The sequence below is a fragment of the Mus musculus genome, chromosome 5 (assembly GCF_000001635.26).
Source record: "Mus musculus strain C57BL/6J chromosome 5, GRCm38.p6 C57BL/6J".
Lineage (NCBI taxonomy): Eukaryota > Metazoa > Chordata > Mammalia > Rodentia > Muridae > Mus > Mus musculus.
This window is the reverse complement of record NC_000071.6, coordinates 65927234-65952905: the sequence shown is the minus strand read 5'-3', so window position 1 is coordinate 65952905 and position 25672 is coordinate 65927234. Positions and strand designations below refer to the sequence as shown.

The window sequence follows — 25672 nt, the reverse complement described above, 5'->3', positions numbered from 1 at the left end:
AGAGTGCCAACAGAGAGAGCCTCTCCCACAACACACCTCCTCAGGCAGTCTTGCTTGGCCTCCCGTGAACAGGAGTGCTGCCTTGTGTCCACCTTGGGGGACATAGTAGCTGCACTTTGGGACTTAGGCTATATTGCATGTGTGTCTGGGGAGGACCTGGTTCCCTAAAGGGCAGCCTTGAGAGGCCAGGTGTACAAAGGAGTAAAGGCTCTGCTAGAGACACCAGGTACTTGTTCCCACCAGCATCACACGCAGCTTGTCAGAGCAGATCCCTGCTTGGCCTCGGAGCTGGCAGGTTCCAGGCAGAATGGAAGAAGCTAAACAGATGTGGGCTCCACCCTAGATCCAAATCCAGAAAAACAGCCAAGTCAATATATGCACAAGACTGTAAGCTCCTGGGCAGAAGATTCCAGGTTTACCTACCTCAAACTGCAACACCACAGGAATCAAGGATTGTGGTGACCCTTTTTAAATAAGAATAAATGTTTGGCCAAGGAGAGGTGGCTAGAGACGTTTACAGTGTGAACAGACACTAGGAAGTCAGTTCTGTAAGAATTTAAAGACTAACCCAAACTTAGTGGCAGAGGCCTGTAACCCCAGTATTTGAGAGGCTGAGGCAGGGGGATCGTGAGTTTTAGACCAGCCTGGGCTGCATGGCAAGAGCCTGCCTATACAAACAACAACAAAACTCTCGCTACTCAATCTGTACTGAACACATTTATTGAAAGCAGAGCACAGGGCTCATAAGAGAATATTTGCTTTATCAGTGCGTTTGTGGACTGTCTGGAAAAAAAAAAGGCACACTTGTAAGCTAAGCTGTGGTAAACGAGTTAAGTATTGCCGAGGGAGTAGACCACAGGGGAATGGGGTTGATTTATCTTCCCGATGAGAGGTTAGGAAAAGAGGGAGTCCATGGAGCCCCAGGCTGGGATGTCACAGGAGGCAGAGATCACGAGTCTCTAGAGATTCAAGGGCATGTGTCAGTATCTGTTGGGTCCTAGAGAGACCTCATGGCAGAGGCCACCATACTGCCAGACAAGAAGCCAGAGAGAGAATTAGACTTTCACCACAAACCACTGAAAAGTCCCTGAATCCCCTCCAAGTGAATTACCCCTAACAAACCACTGACCATCTCCGGGCCACTGCACTACTCTCAAATGTTCTATGTCATCCTTTACTGGCCCACTAGGGGGCGTAGCTTCCAGCATAAACCTTTAAGGGAACACTCAAACCACATTCAAACTGAAGCAGGCTGCATTTGTCACTCAAGACCGTGAGACATGGAGATGTAGCTCAGTCATACAGTGTTTGCCTACCATACGGAAGCCCCCATCACTGACAAAAAAACAAGAAGAGTAGTGGATAAGCACAAACCTATGTAGGGTCAGCCTATGTACGATAAGCCCAGAGTACAAAGATGAAAACGTGCCTGTCCTGAAGAATTACCTCATAAGAAAAGGCCGAGTAAATACTAGTCCTTCTATTTGTCTGATTTGCCGTAACAAAATACTTAGGGCTGGATACGTTGTAAAGAAAGGAAGGTTATATAGCTCACAGTTCCAGTATCTTAGGCAGCTGCATCTCCTGAGAGCCTTTGTGTTGTGTCATAACATGGCAGGTGACATCACACAGTGAGAGAAAGAGAAAGAATATGAATCATGGGTGCGTAAGGAAGCAATAAAGTGAACCAAGACCAGCACCACCCCCCATTTCCCCCACCCCCTCCCCATCGCCCCACCCCCACTCCCAATCCCCCAGCTACATAGAGTTCCAGGCCATCTTGGACCATGTGAGATTCTGCCACAAGAGGGCCGAGCTCTGACACTATTTTTTTCAGAAACTCGCCTTTTCTTGCTGAAAATATAGTAGTCAATGTCAACAGAATACACTTCCTGGGCTGAGTAACGCCTTCTGTGGGCGCTTGGGGGAAGAACAAGGGCCCTGGAAACAATAAGGTTCTTGGCTCCGCCCCCTTCAGAGTCCACAGTGAGGGCCAAGGCTTTTATTGCCCTGGTTCCAGTTTTCAGTGTTTCCTCTCGATTAAAAGCCCCCTGGCTGCCCAGGATTGCCTGTAATGACAGTAAACGACTACAGAGACTGTGAAGCAATCTTTTCACATCTTAAGATGCAATCTGTCTGGCACAGCCCCTGGCGGCCTGAGTTCACGGCAAAGCTATTGTGGTGTGCGTGGGGGCATTGGCTTTGGCTCCCCCCCCCCCCTCGGTTTCCCACACCCTCTGAAATGACTGAGATTTCTGTCAGATTTCTCGCCTATGACAATCCTCATTAACTCAGTCATTTATTAGTAATAAATTAAAAAAAAATCGTTGGCAACTGTCTGCCCCTAGGGTCACAGTAACTCAAGTCCCCATGACCAAAACTGGGTGGCAAAGCTTGTTTCTCCTTAGCGGGTCTGCATTCATCCAGTGCAGTTTCTCGAAGACACGCACACACGCTGTAGCAACAATGGCAGTGACCATGAGTTCCCAAGCCCGTTGCCTAGAAACCACTCCTTGTTTCTGAAACTAATTTAAACATGAGAATTCAGCTTGTGACTCAGGCCAGCCATGCATGGCATGGTTTTCTCTCTCTCTCTCTCTCCTTTCTTCTTTCACATCACAAAATAATACATGCTTATTCCAGAAAAAAAAAAAAGAAAAATATGAAAACAAACGATCTAGAGGCACAAAAAGTCTCCTATAATCTCATTATCAGAGACAACCACTGTTGTCTCTTGGGGATATTTTCTCTTTATTTTTACTTTTCTTGGTTTTTTTTAGTGGTTTGCCTGTGTGCATGTATGTGAACCATATGTGTTCCTGGTGCCCTCAGAGGCCAAAAGAGGATGTTGGGCCCCTTGAAGTTATAGGCAGATGTGAGCCATCATGTGGGTGCTGAAAACCAAACCCCAATATTCTGCAAGAGCAGCTGGTGCTCTGAACTGCTGAGCCATCTCTCCTCCCTTTGGGGTATTTTCTTTTACGTCTCTCTTTATTATGCGCATGGTAGAGGCAGGGAGAGACTGAACATAGCTGACATTTGACAGTGAGACAACCTGTCTGTGGAGTCTCGTTTCTCCTTCCACCTTTATCCAGAACCTCTGTGCCATCTCTCCGGCCTGGAAATATTTTCTTCCTCCAAATTCTGAACATTGTTAAGAATAATTCTGGCATTTACATCAAGATTAATACTGAATTTACCTGTCTGACAAAATTTTCCAACTGTTTACTAAAATCTGCATCATATAGCAAGCTTATCTATCTATCTATCTATCTATCTATCTATCTATCTATCTATCTATCTATCTATCTATCTATCTATCTAACAGATCTATTTTGGTTATTTTCAGTCTATTACCATTTATAGTGCTGTCATGATCATTTTAATACAAAATATTTTTTTGTCCTTGTTTTCTGAGATACTTTTGCCATGTGACCAGGCTGATCTTGAACTTGCCATCCTCCTGCCCCTACCTCCCTAGTACTGGGAGTACAGTCTTGTGCTACCGTGCCTGACTATCAAAAAAACAAAAAGAGTTTCAAAGATCCTGAACATTGTATAGCTTTGTTTTTCTTTTTGTTTTTGTTTGTTTGTTTGTTTGTTTGTTTTTGGGTTTTTTTTTCAAGACAGGGTTTCTCTGTATAGCCCTGGCTGGCTGGCCTCGAACTCAGAAATCTGCCTGCCTCTGCCTCCCAAGTGCTGAGATTAAAGGTGTACGCCACCAGGCCAGCTGTATGGCTGTATAACCATTTTACCAATATTAAACTAATCTGTGCTTGTGACTCCGTGCTGTGGGTGGGGGGAGCACCAGGGACAAAACTGCCCCTCCAGCTCACCAGGCAAGTAAGTGCTCTACCGCTGAGCTGGGAATCCAGCCTCCCCAGCTTATCTTCACACGTAAGAATAAGATGTCTCCTGCATTTGTTAATTCATTGTATATGCAGTGGAGGGACATCTGTGCATGTCATGGCACAGGTGTGAAGGTCAGAGGACAGCTTGTGGGAGTCAGTTCTCAACTTTCACCATGAGGGCCTGGGCATCAGACTCATAGACAGCATCTTTACCCGCTGAGCCATCTCACCGGCCTGAGTTCATGAGATAACACGTGTGTGAACCTCAGGAGCCAGTTCATGCAGTTTGAGACAGGTAGTCAATTCTGGCTGCACCAAGCTAGCTGGCCAGCAGGTTTCCGGGCATTCCTCCTGTCTCTATCTCTCACCTTGCTGTAGTAGCACTAGGATTACAGATCCACAGTGGGATACAATGCCCTGTTCTGTGTGGTTTCTGAGACCCAAACTTAGGTCCTCATATCTGTGTGGTAAGCACTTTACACACCTCTCTCACATACACACGTCTCTCCAGCCTCATGTGTAAGATCTGTGTCAATAGCACGTTCAGGAGTAAGCCCTCGTTTTCCATGGCTAGCACAGCTCCCCTGAGGTGAATATGGCCGCCACAGGTTCTCTGTGATCATAGAAGCACGTGCATGCGGTTTGTTTGACAAGATACCTGGTTCCACCTTGCGTTTCTTTCACTTGCTCTAGCTCAGACATAGAATATTCCACAGGACTCCAGACTCTCAGTGACTGGGTTCCCAAACATGGAGCAGGTTTTACGTTGTACCTTCTATGTCACACCTTTGCTTGGGGGAACAAGGTGTGTCAAAGATAACAAATAGCCTTACCTGGATGGAGTTAGTATTATGGTCTAATCTAGAGGTCTTCAACATTTTTCTTTTTTTTCTTTTCTTTTCTATTTTTTTTTTTTTTCGAGACAGGATTTCTCTGTGTAGCCCTGGCTGTCCTGGAACTCACTCTGTAGACCAGGTTGGCCTCAAACTCAGAAATCCCCCTGCCTCTGCCTCCCGAGTGCTGGGATTAAAGGCATGTGATACCACGCCCGGCTACAATTTTGTGACCTCTCTGTACATTTCTGTTTTGAAAGCCAAGTTGAGAGTTAGAGGTTATTAAGGAGATATTTTTTAAACATAGATTGAAGTAAATGAGTTATCAGAGAAAGATGCTCAGGGAGAGATAAACATACATACATAATTAGACATGTGCATGCATACATGCATACACACACATATACACACATACACACACATGTGCACATACACAGAGTTGTAGACTTCTCAAGAGAACCATTCTCTGTAATTCTTGATTAAAATTTTCAGCAAATACTCCCAGGTATGTACATTTCTCATTTGCAAATTATGCTCATCTATAATTCCAGCATGACAAAAAATATCTATCAAAGTAGACACAGTCACCAGCCATGTCCCAGCACTTTGAAGTCTGAAGCAGGAAAATTGTGAGTTCCAGAGCACTCTGAGCTGCATAAGAAAATCTTATTTTAGAACAAAACCCAAAAAGGCATCTTAAGGAACAGAATTAAAGATAAAATGAAGAACATTAAAATCATTTACTTCTAGCTGGGTGTGGTGGTGCACGCCTTTAATCCCAGCACTTGGGAGGCAGAGGCAGGCGGATTTCTGAGTTCGAGGACAGCCTGGTCTACAAAGTGAGTTCCAGGACAGCCAGGGCTATACTGAGAAACCCTGTCTCGAAAAAAAAAATCATTTATTTCTATGATTATACATTATATAAAATATAATATGAGAAATGGCAATTGTAAGTCAGGTGGTGGTGGTTCATGCCTTTAATCTCAGCACTCAAGATACAGAGACAAGTAGATCTTTGTGAGTTGAGATCAGCCAGTTTACAGAGTGAGTTCGAGGACAGCCAGGGCTACATAGAGAAACCCTGTCTTTAAATATATATATATATATATATATATATATATATATATATATATATATATATATGCATATATATATGTAGGTATATATGTATATGGCAAACCTTGCAATTTACTATGCTATGTAGATGGGGCATCTCTATCAAAACCTCACTCCCACCTCTGCCCAGACTCAGGGAACAGCAAAGAAAAGGGCCAGAAAGGATGTAAGAGCTAGGGGAGAGGGGGAGGGGAGGAGGGGGGAGGAGGGGTCAGGGGGGAGTGCCATGAGATGCTGTGTTCTAGACATGACATGCTGCTGAACATGTGAACAGCAGCTGTGACACCCGGACAAGACACAGACAAGATCAAGACAGTTAAAGATGAGGAAGGAGTTACTGAGTCCCCAAACCTAGCTATAGAGCTTTTAGCCATAGATGGCTGCCAGGAGAGAGGGTCACTTCTCTGTGGAGTGAAGGTGGCCACTGGTAGGTTTCCATGCACATATGGGTGCACTAATTGAATTTAATGGACTAATAATTTGTTTTTTAAATAAAAATAAGACTGTCATCATAATAGTTCTGGAGTTTGAACCTAAATTACGCGTATTCGGCTATTGAGTTTGCAGGTTGTCATCCTAGGAAGAGACCCCTCCCAAAGACGTAAATCCAAATGGAAGAGGAATGGCCTTAACCACACCCAGAGTCCCATCCATAAAAACAGCAATATTCTGGTGCCTGCACGAAGGATACCATTGATCTGTGGTTACTCTGCAGGAATCTTTTAAAGCTAATTACCCATGTTATGAGCTTTAGCTTAATTCAATTAGACACTGTATTCCACGAGTTCAATTCACCAGGCCCATGTGCAAATCCTGACTCCCACTCACCCCCACCCAACCTTTCCCTCCCACCTCTTCTCCATTCTCAAGAGTACCAACTCCAGGCGCACTGACTGGAAACTGTGTCTCCTTGCCTCCTGGTCCTACCTGGAATTTATGAATATGTCCCTTCAGCTTACCTGCAGGACATCTACAGGACCTCAAGACTTTCTGTATGATTTCTTGTCACCTGGTATAAGTCACTATCTTCCTTGGCCTACGATACTTTGTGATACCTGGCCTCTGACCTTTACCCTCCACAGTCTCTGCATCCCAGCAGCATGCTGGAGCTCTCGAGCAGTTTTGCTCCTTAAGCACTTTTTCTTGGAGAAAATTCAAATGTATAGAACAGCAGCTGGAATGGGAATAGTGACTGAGCATCTGCCACATCACCACAGTCTCCTATGCAGGTGTCCTCTGGCATCTGCAGGAGACCCATTCTAGGGCCACCATGTATAGAAAAATCTGAGAATGTTCAAGTCTCTGAAATTACACAGTCAAGCGTTTGACTATCATTTGCACAAATCCTCCCGAGTACTGTGCCATCTCTAGATTGCTTATAATACCTGATACAATGCTATGCAAACAGCCAGAATTCTGGGTTGTTTAGGAAGTCGTAACAAGAAAAAAGCCTTTCATGTGTTCCAAATAAAAAGGAGAAAGAAGATTAGAGTTCTCCAAACATATTAGTATCAGAAAAGACAAAGGTTTTTTTTTTCCCTCGGTATTTTGATTTGTGATTTGTTGAACACACAGAAATGGATTTCATAGACTTAAAGGAACAACAGTAGTTCATATTTCACTCGTCTACTATCTACGTAACTGTCCACCCCTCATCCACCTGTCCGTCTGTTTGCCAACTTATCACCTATCTCTCTGACTGCTATATGTCCTTGCCCTTCACTCACAATTCTCTCAGTGTGTGTTTTCTGAGAATAGCCATGCTTTCTTTCTTTCTTCTTTTCTTTTTTTTTTCTTTTTTTTTTCTTTTTCTTTTTCTTTTTTTTTTTTTTTTTTGGTTTTTCAAGACAGGGTTTCTCTGTATAGCCCTGGCTGTCCTGGAACTCACTTTGTAGACCAGGCTAACCTCGAACTCAGAAATCCGCCTGCCTCTGCCTCCTGAATGCTGGGATTAAAGGCGTGCGCCACCATGCCCGGCTAGCCCTGCTTTCTTGCAGAACCCTAGTATAGTCTCCAGCCTCACTAGATGGAATATTGATAGAGTTCTAATATAGCTACCCAATTCTTGTTTTGTTCTGGATTTCCAATGGTCCCAATGCTATCCTATATGTCATTTGATTGCTTTTAGTACCAAAGCAGGTCTAAAATCAGAGTCTGGTACAGTATTTAGTTGTCATGATTTTCGTGTCCTTTGATTTGAAACACCCTGTACTGTCTTTATTTTTCTTTTTTAATACTGATATTTTTGGAGACTATTAATGCCCTCTCCCGTCTTTGTGTGTGTGTGTGTATGCAAGTAAATGTGCATGTATGTGTGCATACACATGGAGACCAGAGCTCACCTTGGTGTATGTTTTTAGGTAGGGTGTCTGTGGTGGTTTGAATAGGAGTGGCCTCCATAGACTCACAGATTTGAATGTTTAGTCATAGGGAGTGGCACTATTTTAGAGGGACTAGGAGGTGTGGCCTTGTTGAAGGAAGTGTGTCACTGGGGGGGTGGACTTTAGGGTTTTGAAAACCCATGCCAGTCTCAGTGTCTCTCTCTTCTTGCTGCCTATGGATCCAGATGCAGAACTCTCAGCTGCCTCTCCAATACCACATCTGCCTGGGTGCTGCCATGTTTCCTGCCATGAAGACAATGCTTTGAAACTGTAAGCCAGCCCCCAATTAAATTCTTTCTTTTGTAAGAGTTTCCTAGTCGAGACATACATGCATACTCACAAGTAAATGTGCATAAACACACGCACTCAATTTTCCACTTAGTAGGGGGTGGCGTTATATTAGTAAATTCATACATATTTTGGGGGGCTCATTGAGAAGCAGGCTCTGGAAATGGGATTAGCTTCCCCCACTTCAGGCCCACTTTGTCCTCGGAAACACTTCATCTGAGGATTCGATAGGCCTTTAAGTCTGACAGGAGAGGAGCGAACAGCAAAGCATTGTATCCTGGAGAACAGGTAGAAGGCAAATCCTGTTTCCAACAGAGGTTACCATTGTCGACCTCATGATACAAAAGTCCCTGTAGGAGCAAAGAGAAACTTCAGTTTGAATACAAATAGCCCCCATAGACTCACAGGCTTGAATGCTTGGCCCACAGGGCGTGACAATATTAGGATGTGTCTCCTAAACTCAAGCTCTGCCCTATGTGGAATTCCAGGCCCCTCCTGGCTGCCTTTGGATCCAGTTGTAGGATTCTAGGCTCTGTCCCCAGCGCCACATCTGCCTGGATGCTGCCACACTTAAACTTCCCACCGTGATGATAATGAACTGAATCTCTGAAACTGTAAGCCAGTCCCAGTTAAATGTTTTCCTTTATCAGAGTTGCCTTGGTCATGGTGTCTCGTCACAGCAATGGAAACCCTAAGACAGGAGGTTTGCTCATGGGAACTCCAGGGAACTGCCTCAACTTCCCCAGTTTCTTTCTGCTGGGTGTTGTGAGTGTGGGACTGGGTGATGTCATCTTTGTCTGCTGCTCTTTGTTCTTGGTGGCCTCGCTGGAGGGAGAGGACATCCTGTGCCCCTTGGGACTCTCCAGCTGGCCGCCTTAACGAGGCTTCCTCGGTTGCCTTCTGCTGGATGCTTATTTGATGATGGGTTGCTCTCCATTCATCTGCTGCTTGCTATTTATTCTTTTACGTCAGCTTCTTGTATACTTAATAAATCCTGTAGTTTCGTTCAAAACTACTGGGCTGGGGAGACAGCTCACTTACTGCTCTTCCAGAGGACCTGAGTTCATCTCCCAGCACCCGCGTAAAGACAACTCACAAGCACCTGTAATTCCGCCTCCTTGTGGCTAAAGGTGTGGCTACCATAGATCATTCTCTGGGCCACACAACAGACAGGGCTAGGACCCCTGAGTGGTGCACCAGGCCCTCGGTTCCATCACCAGAACGAGAAAATCTGCTCAGAGTTAGTAACGGCTGAGTCTTGCATAAGTTGGTTTTCATTCAGATGATTGCAGATGGGGGTTTTCTCAGTCCTGGCACATTTGCCAATTAGCACTTCGCATTCTACTGTAATCAGGATTCCTCCCGTCCCCTTAAACTTAGTCGCAGTCGGAATGCTCAAGGGGGTTCCGATGCTGGGACCACAAGCCACCGCTGTCTTCAAGTATTTTGCTACCAGGTTGTGCCATGTTTGACTGGTAAGCTCTTCACAACAGCTTTTGGGTACTTGCTTTTAATTGTTCTAAAACTTCCATCCCAAAAACAAACAACAACAACAAAAAAAATGGGCGCACCCATTTTTGGTTTTTTGTTTGTTTTTTGGTTTTTCGAGACAGGGTTTCTCTGTATAGCCTTGGCTGTCCTGGAACTCACTTTGTAAACCAGGCTGACCTCGAACTCAGAAATCCGCCTGCCTCTGCCTCCCGAGTGCTGGAATTAAAGGCGTGCGCCACCACGCCCGGCTGGGCGCACCCATTTTTAGCTCTGGTTTCAGGGAGCTCTCTGGAAGCATTGGCGTGCTTCCTTTGGAGATGAGAAAGGACAGGCTAGAAATCTCTATTTAAAAGGCTCTAAGGGAGGAAACACAGTGCTTTTGTATGCAATTACTGAATCTGCTTGAGGGCCAGGCAGGTGCACCCAGCCGCAGCACCGAGGAAGAGAGAGGGCTAGACACACTGGCCAATGGTGAATGAACACCACAGACGCCCAGCCTTACCAGCTGGATCAGAACCCAGCTCTTCCCACTCAAAGTAGTGTGGCTTCATCTGAAGTGGCTGTGTCTCCTTTCCCATTTATACACCAAGGATACCCATGGTGCTGCTGTCTGACCGCATGGAATGGCTCAATGAGTTCGTACAAGTAGAGGATTCAAGCCACTGTTGGACACTCAGCAAGCTCTCCCAGTGCCGCTGGTCATGCAGGAAGCATGTCATCTATTCTAAGAATGCTTTCCGTTTCAACTCTATTCCTCCCCCACACCTTCTTGTTTCCCCCATGACATCTTGACAACATTTCACAATATGCATATCTTCAAAACCTTACTTCATCCAGGTCAAGAGTGACCCACTGCTGCCTTGGCCTCGTCTCCTTAGGCTTCAAACTCCTCACCAAGTGTGTCCCGATTTTTTCGAGGCCCAAGCATCAGGAAACTGGCAGCTAGTCCAGTGCCTGCAGTAGAGTGGACAGCATGGACTTGGGCTCCAGGCAGTAATAAGCTGTGCCATGCCTTTCCTGTGTGACCTGAAGAAAGGCACTGAGATTCTGGGTCAGTCACCTGATCTGTAGAGTGGCAGTAATAGTAACCATGAGATTAAATTAAAAAAAAAAATACAGTGAGTATAACACACAAGGATACAGGGAATATCATGAGTTTGAGGACAACCTGGGCTACTCTGGGCCAACCTGGGCCAACTTTCAAACAATTTGTGCTGGCTAGCTTTATGCCAACTTGACACAAGTTAGAGTTTTTTGTTGTTGGTCTGTTTGTTTATTTGTTTTGGTTTTTCGAGACAGGGTTTCTCTGTGTAGCCCTGGCTGTCCTGGAACTCACTTTGTATACCAGGCTGGCCTTGAACCCAGAAATCTGCCTGCCTCTGCCTCCCAAGTGCTGGGATTAAAGGTGTTCGCCACCATGCCCGGCTGTAAGGCATCTTCTTAATTAGTAATTGATAAGGGAGGGCCCAATCCATTGTGGGTAGTGCCATCCCTGGGCTGGAGGTCCTGGGTGCTATAACAAAGCAGGCTGAGCAAGCTATGGGAGGCAAGCCAGTAAGCAGCCCTCCTCCTCCACGGCCTCTGCATCACCTCCTGCCTCCAGCTTCCTGCCCTGCTTGAGTCCCTGCCCTCAATGCTTTTGATGATGAACGGTTTTATGGAACTGTGAGTTAAATAAACCCTTTCCTCCCCAAGCTGCTTTGGTCATGGTGTTTCATCACAGCAATAGTAACCCAAACTGAGACATAATTGCATAAAATGATAAGAAAGAAGAAAAAGCATATCTGAAAAGTGCCTGGCACCTAGTGAACCCCCAGTAAATGCAACAAAGTGACCATCTAGAATTGAATGTAGTGGTGTGTCAGAGGGCTGGGCCCTGGTCAAAGCAGGCTGACATAGAGAATCCAAATTACTTATCAAGCAGGAGGAGGTCAAACACTGGGCAGCCCCCAGGAAGGAAACTGCTGTCACTTGCTTGAAGTCAGATAGGATTTTATCAGCCTTCCTGATAAATTTTGCCTTGTTCCAGAACATTCTAGGTTCCTTTCCCCTTTAATCAGGCCTAGTCTTCTTGACCCTGAGGTATATCCCACTGGAAGAGAGGTGTCATCCAGCTGTGTCTGTCTGCATCGAATGACTGCCATCCTTGTCACTCAGCTATCCTCTGTGTCACAGAGAGGAAAAAAGGCAGCATCTCATAGCCATAGCGACCATCCACCAATAGGTCCATGCACCAACTTTAGGAAGCACGCACAATGGCTATTATTTGCAGCCTAGCCATTTCTTAGAAGTCCAGTGGCTGGCAGGGTTGTGTTCAAGGAAGTTGGGCAACTTTGGCAGGTAAAGCTTTTCTCGCCTTGGTGAGATAGCTGTTTTGGCTACTCTGAGGAACGGAGTGGCTGAAAGGAGTTCTAAAAGGCTCCCTCCCCATGTGGTTAATCCAGGATCCTTGAGATTCCCCACTTCCTCAAGGTTGAGGAGCACATGGCGGGTACCCTCTTCATCATCTGGTTGCAGATGCTTGCTGGCTCCGTGGTCGGAGATCAAAGATCACAGCCACGACCAAGGGACATAAACAGAGATTTTTGCAATCACGAGGGTTTTATCAGTTGCACACTGTCTGTTTCAAAAGGTCTATGATAAAATAAAGAGGATGCCCTGGTCAAGGACCCCATGTCTAACCAGCTCCTGCAGGAAGGCAAGGAGAGCCTCCGGAGACATCAAGTAAAAGGATAACCAAGAACATAAATCCCTCATCTGGTCTTAAGCATCCATAGCCTTAACATTCACAAGAGAAGGAAAGCAGACAGAGCAGTCCCTCCTACCTGTAGGTGACACTCCCCCCTCCCCCCCAGTGGAACGCTGAAACACAGAGAGTTCTTCCAGAGAACCTGGTTCCCAGTCCCCACATTGGGTGGTTCACTACTGCCTGTAACCCCAGCACCAGGAAACATGATACCCTCTTCTGAAGTCTGCAGTCCACACATTCACATGCACAATACCCATGCATACACACACACACACACACACACACACACACACACACATGTATATATATATATATATATATATATATATATATATATATATATATATATATATAATGAGTAATTTATAATCAAGTACAAAAGAAAGTAACAGGCTGGGCAGTGGTGGCGCATGCCTTTAATCCCAACACTTGGGAGGCAGAGGCAGGTGAATTTCTGAGTTCGAGGCCAGCCTGGTCTACAAAGTGAGTTCCAGAACAGCCAGGGCTACACAGAGAAACCTTGTCTCAAAAAACAAAAAACAAACAAACAAAAAAAAAAAAGGAAAGAAAAAAGAAATTAACAATAATAATGGTAGTAAAATAGAACAGTTGTGACAATCCACTGCAATTAAAGTTATAAAATACAGTTTCTTTCTAGGAACAAACAGTTCTTGTCATTCTGTGACAAGGTTTCACTTTACAGCCCCCCTACCTCAGCCACCTAAGTACTGAGATTAGAGGAGTGAGCCACCAAGCCCTGATTACTGAATTGCAGTTTGTATTCACTCTTCTTCCAGCAATGTGAGAGGATACAGAGCCTAAAGATGAAATTAGCATAGCTTTAGGCTAGTGTGGGAGAGATACTTAAATGCATGTACCACGGGATGTGGGCGGTTGATCTGACAAAGAGATGGCTACTATGTATCCAGTGGGCAGGGACCATACAGAATTGATACACTGGACAAAGGAGCAATTCCCCTCCTGGGTGGCAGGCCAGCAGGAGATTTTATTATGCTACTAAGAACAGTGTCAATTTGAAATTTGTGAATTGTTTATCTCTAATTTTTTCATTCAATATGTTTTTCATCTTTTATTCATTATTGAAAAATTTACTTACATATACAACGGATATTGCCCATATCTACCCCCACATAGAAAGGTAGAACGACCCCAGTGATGTACCTGGAGTTACCACCCCTACCTTTGGCTGCCTATATTTGTATGAGCAAAAACTACATTTTTTAAACTTTTTATAAAACCAGTAATTTCAGCTTTTCATTTTCAAGTAAAATAAAATCAATCTCATACCAAAAAAAAAGTAAAACTTTTTTTGAAATTTTCTTCCAGAATTACCACGAAAGAAATAAAAAGATTTCATCCCTAAAAGCTTGATTCCTTCTTAAAGAGGAGGGCCATTGGGCACAGTGGCGCACGCCTTTAATCCCAGCACTCAGGAGGCAAAGGCGGGTGGATCTCTGTGAGTTTGAGGCTAGCCTGCATTTCACTTCCTCTGACTTTTGTTTATTGACATGGTCTCATGGTCTCACTTTAGACAAAGCTTGGCCTAGAACGCATTATGTAGCCAAGTAGCCTTGAGTTTAGCGCAATCCCTCTGCCTCAGTCTCCGAAATGCTGGGGTTATAGGCATGCACTGCTAAGCCAGACTTTACTTGCTTTGTTAAATCATTAAAACAAATGTTTACTCTTTAGAACAAACGCTCTCCAGGAAAGCTCTCTCGCTGGTTCTTTACTCCTGAGCATCTCAGCATTCTCTGCCAGTTTATAAGAACTTAGGGAGAACTGGGGGACCTTTAGGTATGCTGCAGAGAAAGTGACACTTTGAAGGCTGTAGGCCAAGCCTCAGTGGGACCACTGTGGATGGGAAAAGAAGAGGCAAGAGAGGGCCAGGAAGGGTGGTGGCACACAGGTTCTCTCTAACCTCCTCTCAAGATGCAGGAATCACCCATGACCAGCAGAGGGCAGCAGGAGATGACCGTCCAGGGTTCCTCATAGGCACATGACTTCAGGTCTCAGTATAGACTCAGGTCTCCTGGGTTTCTGTGTCCAACGTCATATTGCCCAAGACTTTGTCAAAATGGAGTCACTTCCTGAAAAAAGGAGGCTGGTTCTACTGTTTTTACGTGCTGGTCTTAGACATTCCTTCTCTCGAATCTACTTTTTGTCATAGCTACAACATGTCCAATGTTTTCTTAAAGTTCTCTTGTGCTAATCACTAAGATCTTTGAAATTTTGACTGATATTTTATTATCATTTATATATATATATATATATAGCGGATATGTACTGATAATTGATAATGTTATCGATAATTTAAAATTGATAATGATTTGTATGTGTCATTTACATGTCACTGATATGTAAATATCACTGATATGTGACCATTTATACATGCATAGAACCTCTCAGTAGAAAATCAAATTGCTTCAGCTAGTGAATTACTCTCTTAAATCCTCTTTGGCCCAGTGCAGAAGACAACATCACCATCTCCGTTTTCTAGACAGGAAAATGACATTCAAACAAGTTAGATAGATTTCAGGAGACTTTTCACAAAAGCTGGCATTGCAACTGGTTGACCTGCAGAATTACTTCGACCCAAGACAGGAGGCAGAGGGGAGCCCCCAGCCTTTCAGGTCAGAGGGAAGTGGCTCTGACTCCCACCCCTGCTAGAACAATTCCTCCCCTTCAGCTGAGCTCTCTCTGCTTCTTCCTTTTCTTCCTCTTCTGTCGCTGAAGAAGAATGTCTGTCTCCCTAAACCTGAATGCTCCCGAATGCATTCCTCATGAGTCAAGGCTGCAAATTCCAGGACAGAAATAAAAGCCGGGGGCGGGGGGGACCATCATTGAAATGCCCAGAGGGTCACAATGCACCTGTCGGAAACAACCCAGAGGGAAGCTGGCAATCTGAACTGGAGTGCGTGCTATGTGTCCAAGTGACTTCTCATCTCTAAGAATAATGGTGACAGGTGCCGGGGTAAGAGAAACCCTAAACTCTGCCACTTGCTGGCTGTGTGACCTTGGGTGAGCTGTCTCCACTCTTAACTTCCCCATCTGTGGGAGAACAGCCGTCTTGTCGCAGCAACCCATGTATCATAACAATTAATACAGGATCTATAAGCTAGTGTAAAATGTCCTTTAAAAATTATATGGGGTGGAATGGAGGCATGTGCACATGTCACAGAGGCAGGGCCATCGGATCACCTGGAACTTGAGTCACATTACAGGTGGTTCTGAGTCACCTGGTGTAGGCACTAGAAACAGAACTCATGCCCCATGCAAGAGCAGTCTGTGTCAGCCTTCATAGCCAGCCCCCCAGTGTTTTCTAAACTACTGTGAAAGCAAAAGGAACATTCATTTTAAGAATCCAGTCAACTTCGGGTAAATCACAATAGCTGGTAAATAGTGCCTTTTCTACTTGCAGATTTCACCTGAAGGTTGTTTTCTTTTTGCTTTTGTTTTTGTTTGTTTTGTTTGGTTTTGTTGATAAGGTGAAAGACTCATTCCAAAGACAAGAAGAAATGCTGAACTGCAGTATCCCTGACCCAAACTCCTATTTCAGACCCCGATTCCCCATTCGCTAACATGCGTAAGAGTTGGGGGACTACAGGAAGAAGAAGCCAGAGGGATGGATACGCTTGGTTCACATATATTCCCCTTCCTCCCAAGCATTGCTGGGTCCCAGCACTAGAGAGGAGAGGCATCAGCCACAACATTGAGGGGCTACACTCCCGCTTTCATCCACTCCATTCGGGCACTCAGGGAGACTTGCATCTTGTCATTCACTTTCTGGCCTCCATGTGATAGTACCCCATCATTTTTCTAAGCCCCCATCTACCATACAGCCATGTTATCATGAGCAACGTGGCTACCACTCTACTACCTACATTGGACGCCACAATTTGGAGTAAGAAATGGGACGTGATCAGGGAAACAAAACATCTTGAGCCACAGGTCATTTCTAAAACCTTGTGTGCAATGGAATCAGCTACAGGAAGCCTTCTGAGTACCCGGTATTGAACGGGCAAGGTGACTCAGTGGTTAAAGGGCACTGGCTGCTTTTCCAGGATTCAGTTCTGAGCACCCATGTGGAAGCTCACAAACATCTGTAACTCCAGTCCCAGGAGATCTAATACCTTTTTCTGGCATCCATGGGCACTGGGCACAGACATGTGTAGATATACATGCAGGCAAAACACTCATACACATAAAAGAGTTTTTAAAAAGGAAAGGAAGAGAAAAGAAAACCAGATACCTTCTGTCATAGCCACTAGCAACTCCTGTAATGCCTGCCTTGTCTTTAGGGCCGTCTTGTCCAACACAAGGACAGACTCCATCAGGGTCCCAGGCGCCCCTGGAGTACTTGCTGCATCATTTCCCAGCTAATACCTTCCTTACTCAAAGAGTTTATCCAATCTTCCCAGACTCCCTCTGCAGAAAGAGCTTAATCCTTTGGGGTGTGTGTAGGGGAGGGTTGTTGCTCTATCAGCATCCAAATGCAGGGCCCTGGGTTCTCCTGCTCACTCCTAGCCAGGCTGCAGCAGCAGTAGGCACACCTCACACAACTGCTGTGTTTCCACCATACCATCTAGCTCCTCAGGGTAGTTATGGGGGAGTCTAGAGCTGTGAGATGAGATGTGGCAGAAAGGGGAAGAAAGAATGCTAAATGCTATGTTAGTGGCTACCTGGAGTCCAACAGAGCTGGAGTTTAGCTCATCTGAAGAGCTGGTCATTGGCTTGGAACGGGATTGTTCTGATGAACTTAGGAGCTATTTCATCACTAAACGAAAAGAAAGAGGTAAAAGGTAAGAGATGCCCACAGCAGAACTGAGGAAAAGGGAAGTTGACAGAGTTTCTCTCTATTTGATGGCACCCAGTGTCTCCAATCCCTGCTTTGAGGATTAGTGTTTCCTTTGTCCCTTTGGCGTGTTATGAATGTGTGTCGGCCCCGTTTATAGAAAAGAACGGCCTGGATGAGTCAGTATGACATTGCCAAGACCATTTAAACACACTTACCTGGGGATACAGAATTGCTGAGTTTTCTCCCTAATTCTTAAAGCACAGCCCTTCCCTACATAGTATCACTTCTATAGTGGTCCAGAAAAGTTCCTTGGTGAGAATATGGCCACTTGACTGGTGTGACTTACCTTGTGGCTGGCGAGGCCTCCCATGCACGTCTGCATCTGCCGAGTACACCATCCCTTCCTTCTCCTCGAAGACTGCAGCTGCAGTTTGTGTGCCCTCTGTGCACTGTGGGACTCAGGGTGGCCTTAGGCAGGTGTCTGGGGTCCCCAAAGTCCCTCTTTTCACTTTCTTTCCTTTCTTTTTTTTTTCTATTCTTTTCTTTTTTTTCCCTTTTGCTGCTTCTGTTACAAACTGTCTTCAGCCGTTACTTCTACCCTTGTGAGAAAGAGAGTATGAATGAATAAACAAACAAACAAATAAATAAATGCAATTTAAATGGCATTTGCAAAGTCCTTCTGTGATGGTTTGTATATTCTTGGGCAAGGGAGTGGCACCATTTGGAGATGTGACCTGGTTGGAGTAGGTGTGCCTCTGTGGGTGTGGGCTTAAGATCCTAACCCTAGTTGCCTAGGAGTCAGTCTTCCACTAGCAGCCTTTGGATGAAGACGTAGAACTCTCAGCTCTGCCTGTGCCATGACAGCATGGATGCTGCCATGCTCCCACCTTAATGATAATGGACTGAACCTCTGAACCTATAAGCTAGCCCCAATTAAATGTTGGTTTTTTATAAGACTTGCCTTGGTAATGGTGTCTGTTCACAGCAGCAAAACCCTAACTAAGACACCTACCAAATACAGTTTTTGACACGACTAAATAGGACAATTCACATAAACTCTATGGCACACTCAGCGTTTATTAGGAAAGTCTTTCTTTCTCCCAGAGACCCTTTGGCTACACTTAGTCGTCTGACATTAGCAATGGCAGCCTGGATTTCACTGGATACTTCTGCTCTTTGGTCTAAGGAATCACTAACATGTCACTTTGGGTGCTTACCTCTAGGGACACAGTGACTTTTTTTTTTTTTTGACTAGCTCTCTATGCTTGTGTAACTCAGCAAGGTCCTCTCAGATCGAAACTGGCAGGGATCCTCAGGGGTTCACACCTGAACCTCCTGGGAATCAGAAAAGTACCAACCACTCTTCTACCGCCCTTCTACTTCCAGGCAGAAGGAGGGCTGCCTGCTCAAGTGTGGCTTTTCAAGACAAGGTGGGAAGAAAAAAAATAAATAAATGAGACTGTGGTCCAGTGGCCTGTTAACCTCAGACTTGTGGCTGTGAGGAACAGCAAAGCAGAGGTGACACTTGCACAAACCAGTTCACTGCCAGCTGTCATGGGCTGGCATCAAGCAGTGTTTCCAAGACAGAGTGTTCCAATTCTACATGTACTGTCCTGAAAATTAAACTCATCTCAGCTCCCTGTGCAATTTGATTTGATGCTGCCCACACATGTCTAACTGACAAGCAGAAACAATTTGGAGAATCATGAAGGGTCTTTTCCTTTGTAAACCAATTCCAGTTTCTTGGTCTAGAGCATGGACCATGACTCCGTGTAGAGCATACAGGAATATATTAGTTAGAAGACAAATGAAAGGATGGAAGAGATGGATCCGTGTTTATGACCATTTACTATTCTTCTGAAGACTCAAATTTGGTTTCCAGCTCCTGCCAGTCAGCTCGAAACTTCAGCTCCAGGGGATCTGATGCCCTCCTCTGGCCTATGCAGGTACCAGCACACATGTGACTCTCTCTCTCTCTCTCTCTCACACACACACACACACACATACACACAAATAAATCTTTAAAAATAAATACAACTGGGCTGAAGAGATGGCTCAGCGGTTAAGAGCACTGACTGCTCTTTCAGAGGTCCTGAGTTCAGTTCCCAGCAACCACACAGTGGCCCAAAACCTTCTGTAATGGGATCTGACACCTTCTTCTAGTGTGTCTGAAGACAGCTAGAGGATATTTATATACATAAAATAAATAAATAAATCTTTTTTTTTTAAAGATGCAATTGAGGTTATATATAAATGGAGTCTTTTTCTTTTCTTTCTTACATGTCTCAGGCTGACTTCAAACCCACTATGTAGCTGGGGATGAATTCCTGTCTTTATGTCCTCTGTCCTGGAACTTCAGTATGTGCCACTGTCCTTGGTTTACTGAGGATCAAACCCAAGGCTTCATACATGTTAGGCAAGCTCTTTACCAACTGAAACACTACCCTAGCCTCGGAGTTCATTTCTCTGATATAAGAATCTAAGCAAACTTTTTACAGATCTGGTGGTGGAGATGATGACCCAGGGTGATGGAGATCCAGTTTCTACCATCTTTTGGCTCTGCAAGTCTCAATGTATAGCTTTTGTCTTGAGATGTCAAACGGCTGCTCTGGCTTCCACTATTGTTTCTATAGCTCATCTGACAAGAAGAAGAAAAGGAGCAAGAGGTGACATTATACCTTTCTTTAAAAACATTGCTAAAGGTTCCACACATCAGTTCCACTGACTAACAATTAGTCATATGTCCATACCTAGCTGCAAGGGAGCCTGGGAAATGTAGTCCTATCTGGGAAGTCATAAACCTAAAACTATTGTGCTAATAGAAGGAAAGAATGTACTAATGGGCAACAGGTAACAATCTCTGCCCAAAAGACCAGACAGGAAGGTAAGTCAGTGAATCCTGCAAAGTATGAACCATAAAGCATGGGGGAATCATAACACATAAAATTACATGTATTTATGTATCTTCTATTTACCCATGTACTTATTACATATGTGTATATGTTGGGGCATTGGATACCACAGCATGTGTGTAGGTCAGGGAACACTTGTGAGAGTTGGCTCTTTCCTTCCACCGTGTAGAACTTGAGACTCAAACTCAGGACATTACACTTGGTAGTATGTTCCTTTATCCACTGAGCCACCTTGCTGGTCCCTAGGGACTACATTTTAAGGGGTACCTCTTTCATCCTGGATAATACTGTGATGCAAAAGTTGAGGTTTTGTGCCCACATCTGCTGATGTTCAAAATAAGTCGGAAATCAGCCTTTTAGCAAATAAGATCTCCTAATTTTAAAACATTGGTTTAAAAATATATTTTTAGAGCACCATTAAAGCTAATATTTGTGGGCTGGATACAGCCCAAGAGTTCCCCTTTGGGGCTCTGTATAAGATATGATTTGCATAGAGGCGCTAACTGTGCTTAAATCCCTGCAAATTTTCTGAACTACAAAATTAGAGCTACAAGACAAACAGGGTTAGTAAAGAGCTGTGAGAGAGACTGACCTTCCACAGCAAGTCATTTGCTTGGCTTGTGGGTCAGGCACTGGAACAAAAGAAAATCATGAGTTAGGCACAATTCCATCCTTCAGGTATTAAATGTCACCTGCAGATGTGAAGCAAATCTCAGTCTGGGTCAAAACGACAGGAGTCGTTCACTAATGACACATGAATTGGAGAAAACAGACAGAGAAGGTACAGTGCCAGCCATGGAAAGGTGTCCCTTTGTCTCCTGATGTTGGAGGTATAACTGCCACCTGACGCTGCTCTTCTGGATTCACTGCCACGTTTACATTTCTTGGCCAATCGGAGACTAAACAGAAAACCCATTCTCTCCCAGGCCAGGCCAAACATTTCCTGTAGGCCTAAGACTTCCCACAGTCTCCTTCCTGGTTTTATGTAGTCAGAAGTCACAAGTTTAAACCGCGTCCTCCTGCCTCTTCCTTCCCTGTCCTTCCTCCTCTTCTCAACTCATCTAATACCATCTTGGCATTTACTTCTCCTCAGCCCTCCGCAGACATGATAAAAGCGCTAATGGGATGAACGGGAGCTAAAAATAAAAGGAGCACGTGGGAGGGGCAGGAAGAGACCCCTTTGATATCAACTAACAGATGGAGCATTTTACTGATCACGTACTAGGATCAAGGGCCACATAATACAGCCTTACAGCCTTTAAGGTAACAAAACAGAGTTCCCCACAGTTTGTGTGTATGGAACAGCTTATCCAAAGTCATCCTCCAAGAGGTGGTGGGCAATGATTCAAACCCTAGCGTGCTCAGCTCCAGTGCTCAGCGGCACATCACCAACTACTTGTACACCCACTTCCCAGTTCCATTATATTCAAGTACTCCCAGCACTGTCTTCCTGACTTTATCTGTGGACAGCAAAGGGACAATCATGAACTCCTTTTCAGCTGATGTTTGCTGGATTCGTTGTTGTTATCATTTCTTTGTTCTCTTGGACAGGGCTCACTCTGTAGCCCAGACTGGATTTATTTATTTTTTTATGCATATGAGTATACTGTAGTTGTCTTCAGACACACCAGAAGAGGGCATCAGATCTCATTACAGATGTTTGTGACCCACCATGTGGTGGCTGGGAATTGAACTCAGGTCCTCTGGAAGAGCAGTCAGTGTTCTTAACCACTGAGCCATCTCTCCAGCCCTCCATTTTTCTAGTACAGGGATTATGGACACCAGTTACCACAACCAACTTACACTAATTGTTTTAGTTTGTTTTGTTTTGTTTTGTTTTGTTTTGTTTTGTTTTGTTTTGTTTTGGTTTGGTTTGTTTTGGTTTGTTTTGGTTTGGTTTGGTTTGGTTTGTTTGGTTTGTAATTTTAAGCTCACTGCCTGGCACAGTTGGTCAAGTCTGTTTGTATGCCTTCTCCAGCAGCTGGGACAACGTCACTCTTAGTCTTTCTGGAATAAACCACTGAGCTTGGCACTCTGAACTGGTGTGGTGGACTTTGAATCGTTGAATGGCTACCTTGGCCAGGGAACTGCATCCCCAGCCTCCTGCAGAGAACAGCTGGGGTGAGATGCTTATAGAACATCTCACTGAATTTGTCAGCCTGTTGGGCTTGTCTCAAACTTTGCCTTTGGACCACTTCCTTTGGACCCCGCTCGAGTCTTGTTTACTGAGCCTTTGTCTTTCTTGGCCAAATTTCTTGTCATCCTTCAGCTGTGGGAAGGCTGGGAGGTAGTAATAGGACTTCAGCTTACCTAATATATTGGACCAGAGAGAGAAAAAGGAGAATTCTAAAATTTTGACTATGTTTATTTTAAAAGGAAACATGATATTCTTAAAATAAATGGTGAATTTCTATCCCCTCACCATGATTTAAAGGCAACCCTAACAGTACTTGTAATAAAAATAATAGAATCAAACTTTATTTACAAAATGTTATAACTTTTGTCATTCAGTTCTGTTTTTTGTTTTGTTTTGTTTTAAGACATGGTCTTTTGTAGCCTAGGCTGGCCTCAAACATACCACACAGCCAAGGCTAGCCTTTAATTCCTAATCTTACTGCTTCTGCCTTCTGAGTGTTGGGATTATTGGTACAAACCATCAGGCCCAAACCAGTCCCATAACATTTAGACAGATTGTCATATCTAACTTAAGAATCTGAATCTGAAGCCTACATTTATTCTCACATTGATATGCATAGACAGACCTGAGCAAATCTTTATCTCCATATGCTTTGACAACAGGGATGCTTAGCACTGCGTCCATATGTCCTTGAGGTCCTCATGGGTGGTACACACTAGTTAACAGGGACTTAGACAAGAGTGACGGATGATCTTTCAAATAGGGGGTGATGTATTTGGCCACCCACACCCCCAAGAGAAAAATCAAAGGAAATGAGCTTCGTGCTTTCAGCCTTGCAGGCTTCGGTGCACCGTAGCATGCGCTGGTTTATCTAGAGGGTACAATCTTTTTTTACAAGTAAAACCAAGCAGAGCCTGCAGCCCCAGTGAACCCTGCCTTTGGGCAGGTGTATCCGGTGAAGAAAGAAAACACAGCTCTGTGGTTAGGTGAGAAGGGTTCGGCACATTCACAAACCAGCCCTTCTGGGAGGGGGGCTCAACCACACACATCAGCACAGTGGGGCCTTCCTCAAAACCTGCCAGACTTGCTCGGCTTGGAGGCTAGTTGTGATCTGGGCTGAGTGACCTGGATAGACCAGCATATGTCTTCCCTCCTGTCAGGCTCTGCCTTGGGCTGCAACCTAAAATCCTGCTGCAGGTTATGGGCCACATAGCTTAGAAGCAAAAGACATACACTGTAGGAAGAAAGACATACCTCCATTGTCCAGGGAATAAATAACTCAGAAGACAAGATCAGTCAAAGGCTGGCCCCTTTCTGAATTGACCAGTAGTGTGTGTGTGTGTGTGTGTGTGTGTGTGTGTGTGTGTGTGTGTGTGTATGTGTGTGTATGTATATATATGTGCATGTGTATGTATGTGTGTATGTATGTATGTATGTGTGTATGTGTGTGTGTATGTGTATATATGTGTGTGTATGTGTGTGTGTATGTGTATATATGGACATGTATATGTATGTGTGTATGTATGTGTGTATGTGTGTGTGCATGTGTATGTATGTGTGTGTATGTGTGTGTATGTGTGTGTATGTGTATATATGTGCATGTGTATGTATGTATGTATGTATGTGTGTGTATTTATGTATGTATGTATGTGTGTATGTGTGTGTGTATGTATGTGTGTGTATGTGTGTGTGTGTTCACACATGTGTGAGATGGCAAGGCAGGTACATGCCATGGCAATCGTACATAGGTCAGAAAACAACTTTGTAAAGCATCTCTTTCCACCTTTGCATGGTTTTGGTAGTCAGCCTAGTGCAAGTGTGCTACCCAGTGGGCCACTTTACCAGACCCTCTCTGCACAGTATTTTGGGCCCAGCAAGAAAAAAGAAGTAATCCTCCTGCCTCGGGGCTCCTCACTCAGTTCCCATGCAGTATCATTTATTCTGGGTTTGGTGAAAGTTGGCCTAATGTCCTGGCAGGAAAGAAAGGACAGGATTGAAGTGTTTCAGGACCTCTGTACATCTGCACAGGGTACCAGCTCCATCCCCTCTTTGTAGATGGCAGCTCCGAGTAGCTGAATGCAGACAGCAGGAAGATTTTTCATCCCATGCCTCCTTGGACCTCTGAGTTTCTCACATACTATTCTTTTGAGTAAAAGAGGAGACACAATCGATGTTTATTGAGTGCTAACACCTCAATGGCTGGTCCCACCCTGTAATCCTACTATTTGGGAGTCTGAGGCAGGATGTTCACAAGGTCTGCCCCTGCATGGACAACTTAGCAAGGCCCTTCCTCGAAGTAAAAATATTTAGCAGGCAGGCGATAGAGTTAGCTGGTAGAGTACCTGCCTGGCATATATGAGACAGAAAGAAAAAGGCAATTGTCAAAGATCGCTCCAAGGAAATAACTAAGCCCCGTGATCAAACTCTCAGACCACTTTGCAGTCTTAGGAGTCAGACAAGTGTGAGTTCAAATCTAGCCTCTGGCTGCTGGTGGATGTTTGGCTTTAGATAAGTCACCTGACCACCGTGGATAAGTGTGTGTGTGTGTGTGTGTGTGTGTGTGTGTGTGTGCGTGTGTGCGTGTGTACACACGTGCACACAAGTGGATGTGAACTACTTGATACAGGTACTGGCATCTGAACTCCAGTCCTCTGGAAGAATGGCAAAGACTCAACAGTTGAACCATCTCTCCAGCCCCTGTTTTCTTTCTTTCTTTTGTTTAAGATGTACTTCATTTTTAATTATGTGTACATGAGGAACATCGTATGTGCACACGAATACAGGTGCTCTCTGAGGTCAGAGGTGCTGGAGCCCCTGAGCAAGAGTTACTGTGAGTTGCGTGGCAACTGGGAGCTACCTAACGTGGGTGCGGGGAACAGCTTCATTCAGGTCTTCTGTAAGAGTAGTAGTACACACTCTTAACTGTTGAACCTTTTTTTTTCATCCCTGTTTTCTTTAATGAATTAGTTTTATTTATTTATTCATTTGAGATAGGATCTTACTACAATTCCCTGGCTGGCCTGGAACTCTCTGTGTGAACTTGACTACACATTTACCTGCCTCTGCCTCCCAAATGCTGATTAAAGATGTATGTGAGC

The 25672-nt window shown here is 44.6% G+C and overlaps 1 protein-coding gene and 1 long non-coding RNA gene across 8 annotated transcripts in view; both read right to left on the bottom strand.

Annotated features, from left to right (window-relative positions):
- Positions 1 to 18052, bottom strand: part of Chrna9 (cholinergic receptor, nicotinic, alpha polypeptide 9) — a 42633-nt gene extending 24581 nt beyond the window's left edge. Inside the window, exons 1-3 of one of the 6 annotated variants that reach the window (XR_868285.2) lie at positions 17872 to 18052; positions 17410 to 17504; positions 8552 to 8819 (exon numbers count right to left, since the gene is read on the bottom strand). Coding sequence is in view for 1 of the 6 variants with exons in the window: in XM_006503945.3 (XP_006504008.1) it covers positions 17872 to 17923 (52 nt within the window). In the remaining 5 variants the exon portion in view is untranslated. Of the gene's footprint in view, positions 1 to 1555; positions 1712 to 8551; positions 8820 to 10788; positions 11221 to 13242; positions 14818 to 17409; positions 17505 to 17871 lie in introns of those variants that run through there. The other 5 variants (XR_868283.3, XM_006503947.3, XR_376992.2 and 2 more) reach the window with 5 other exon arrangements.
- 4930480C01Rik lies at positions 699 to 1563 on the bottom strand. 2 transcript variants are annotated; one of them, XR_376987.3, is made up of 2 exons: positions 1375 to 1563; positions 699 to 1028 (listed from the first exon to the last, which is right to left on the bottom strand). It is a non-coding gene; the product is annotated as an RIKEN cDNA 4930480C01 gene (long non-coding RNA). The 2 variants fall into 2 exon arrangements; XR_376988.3 differs by having other exon boundaries at positions 1447 to 1563.
- Positions 18053 to 25672: the final 7620 nt, after the last annotated feature.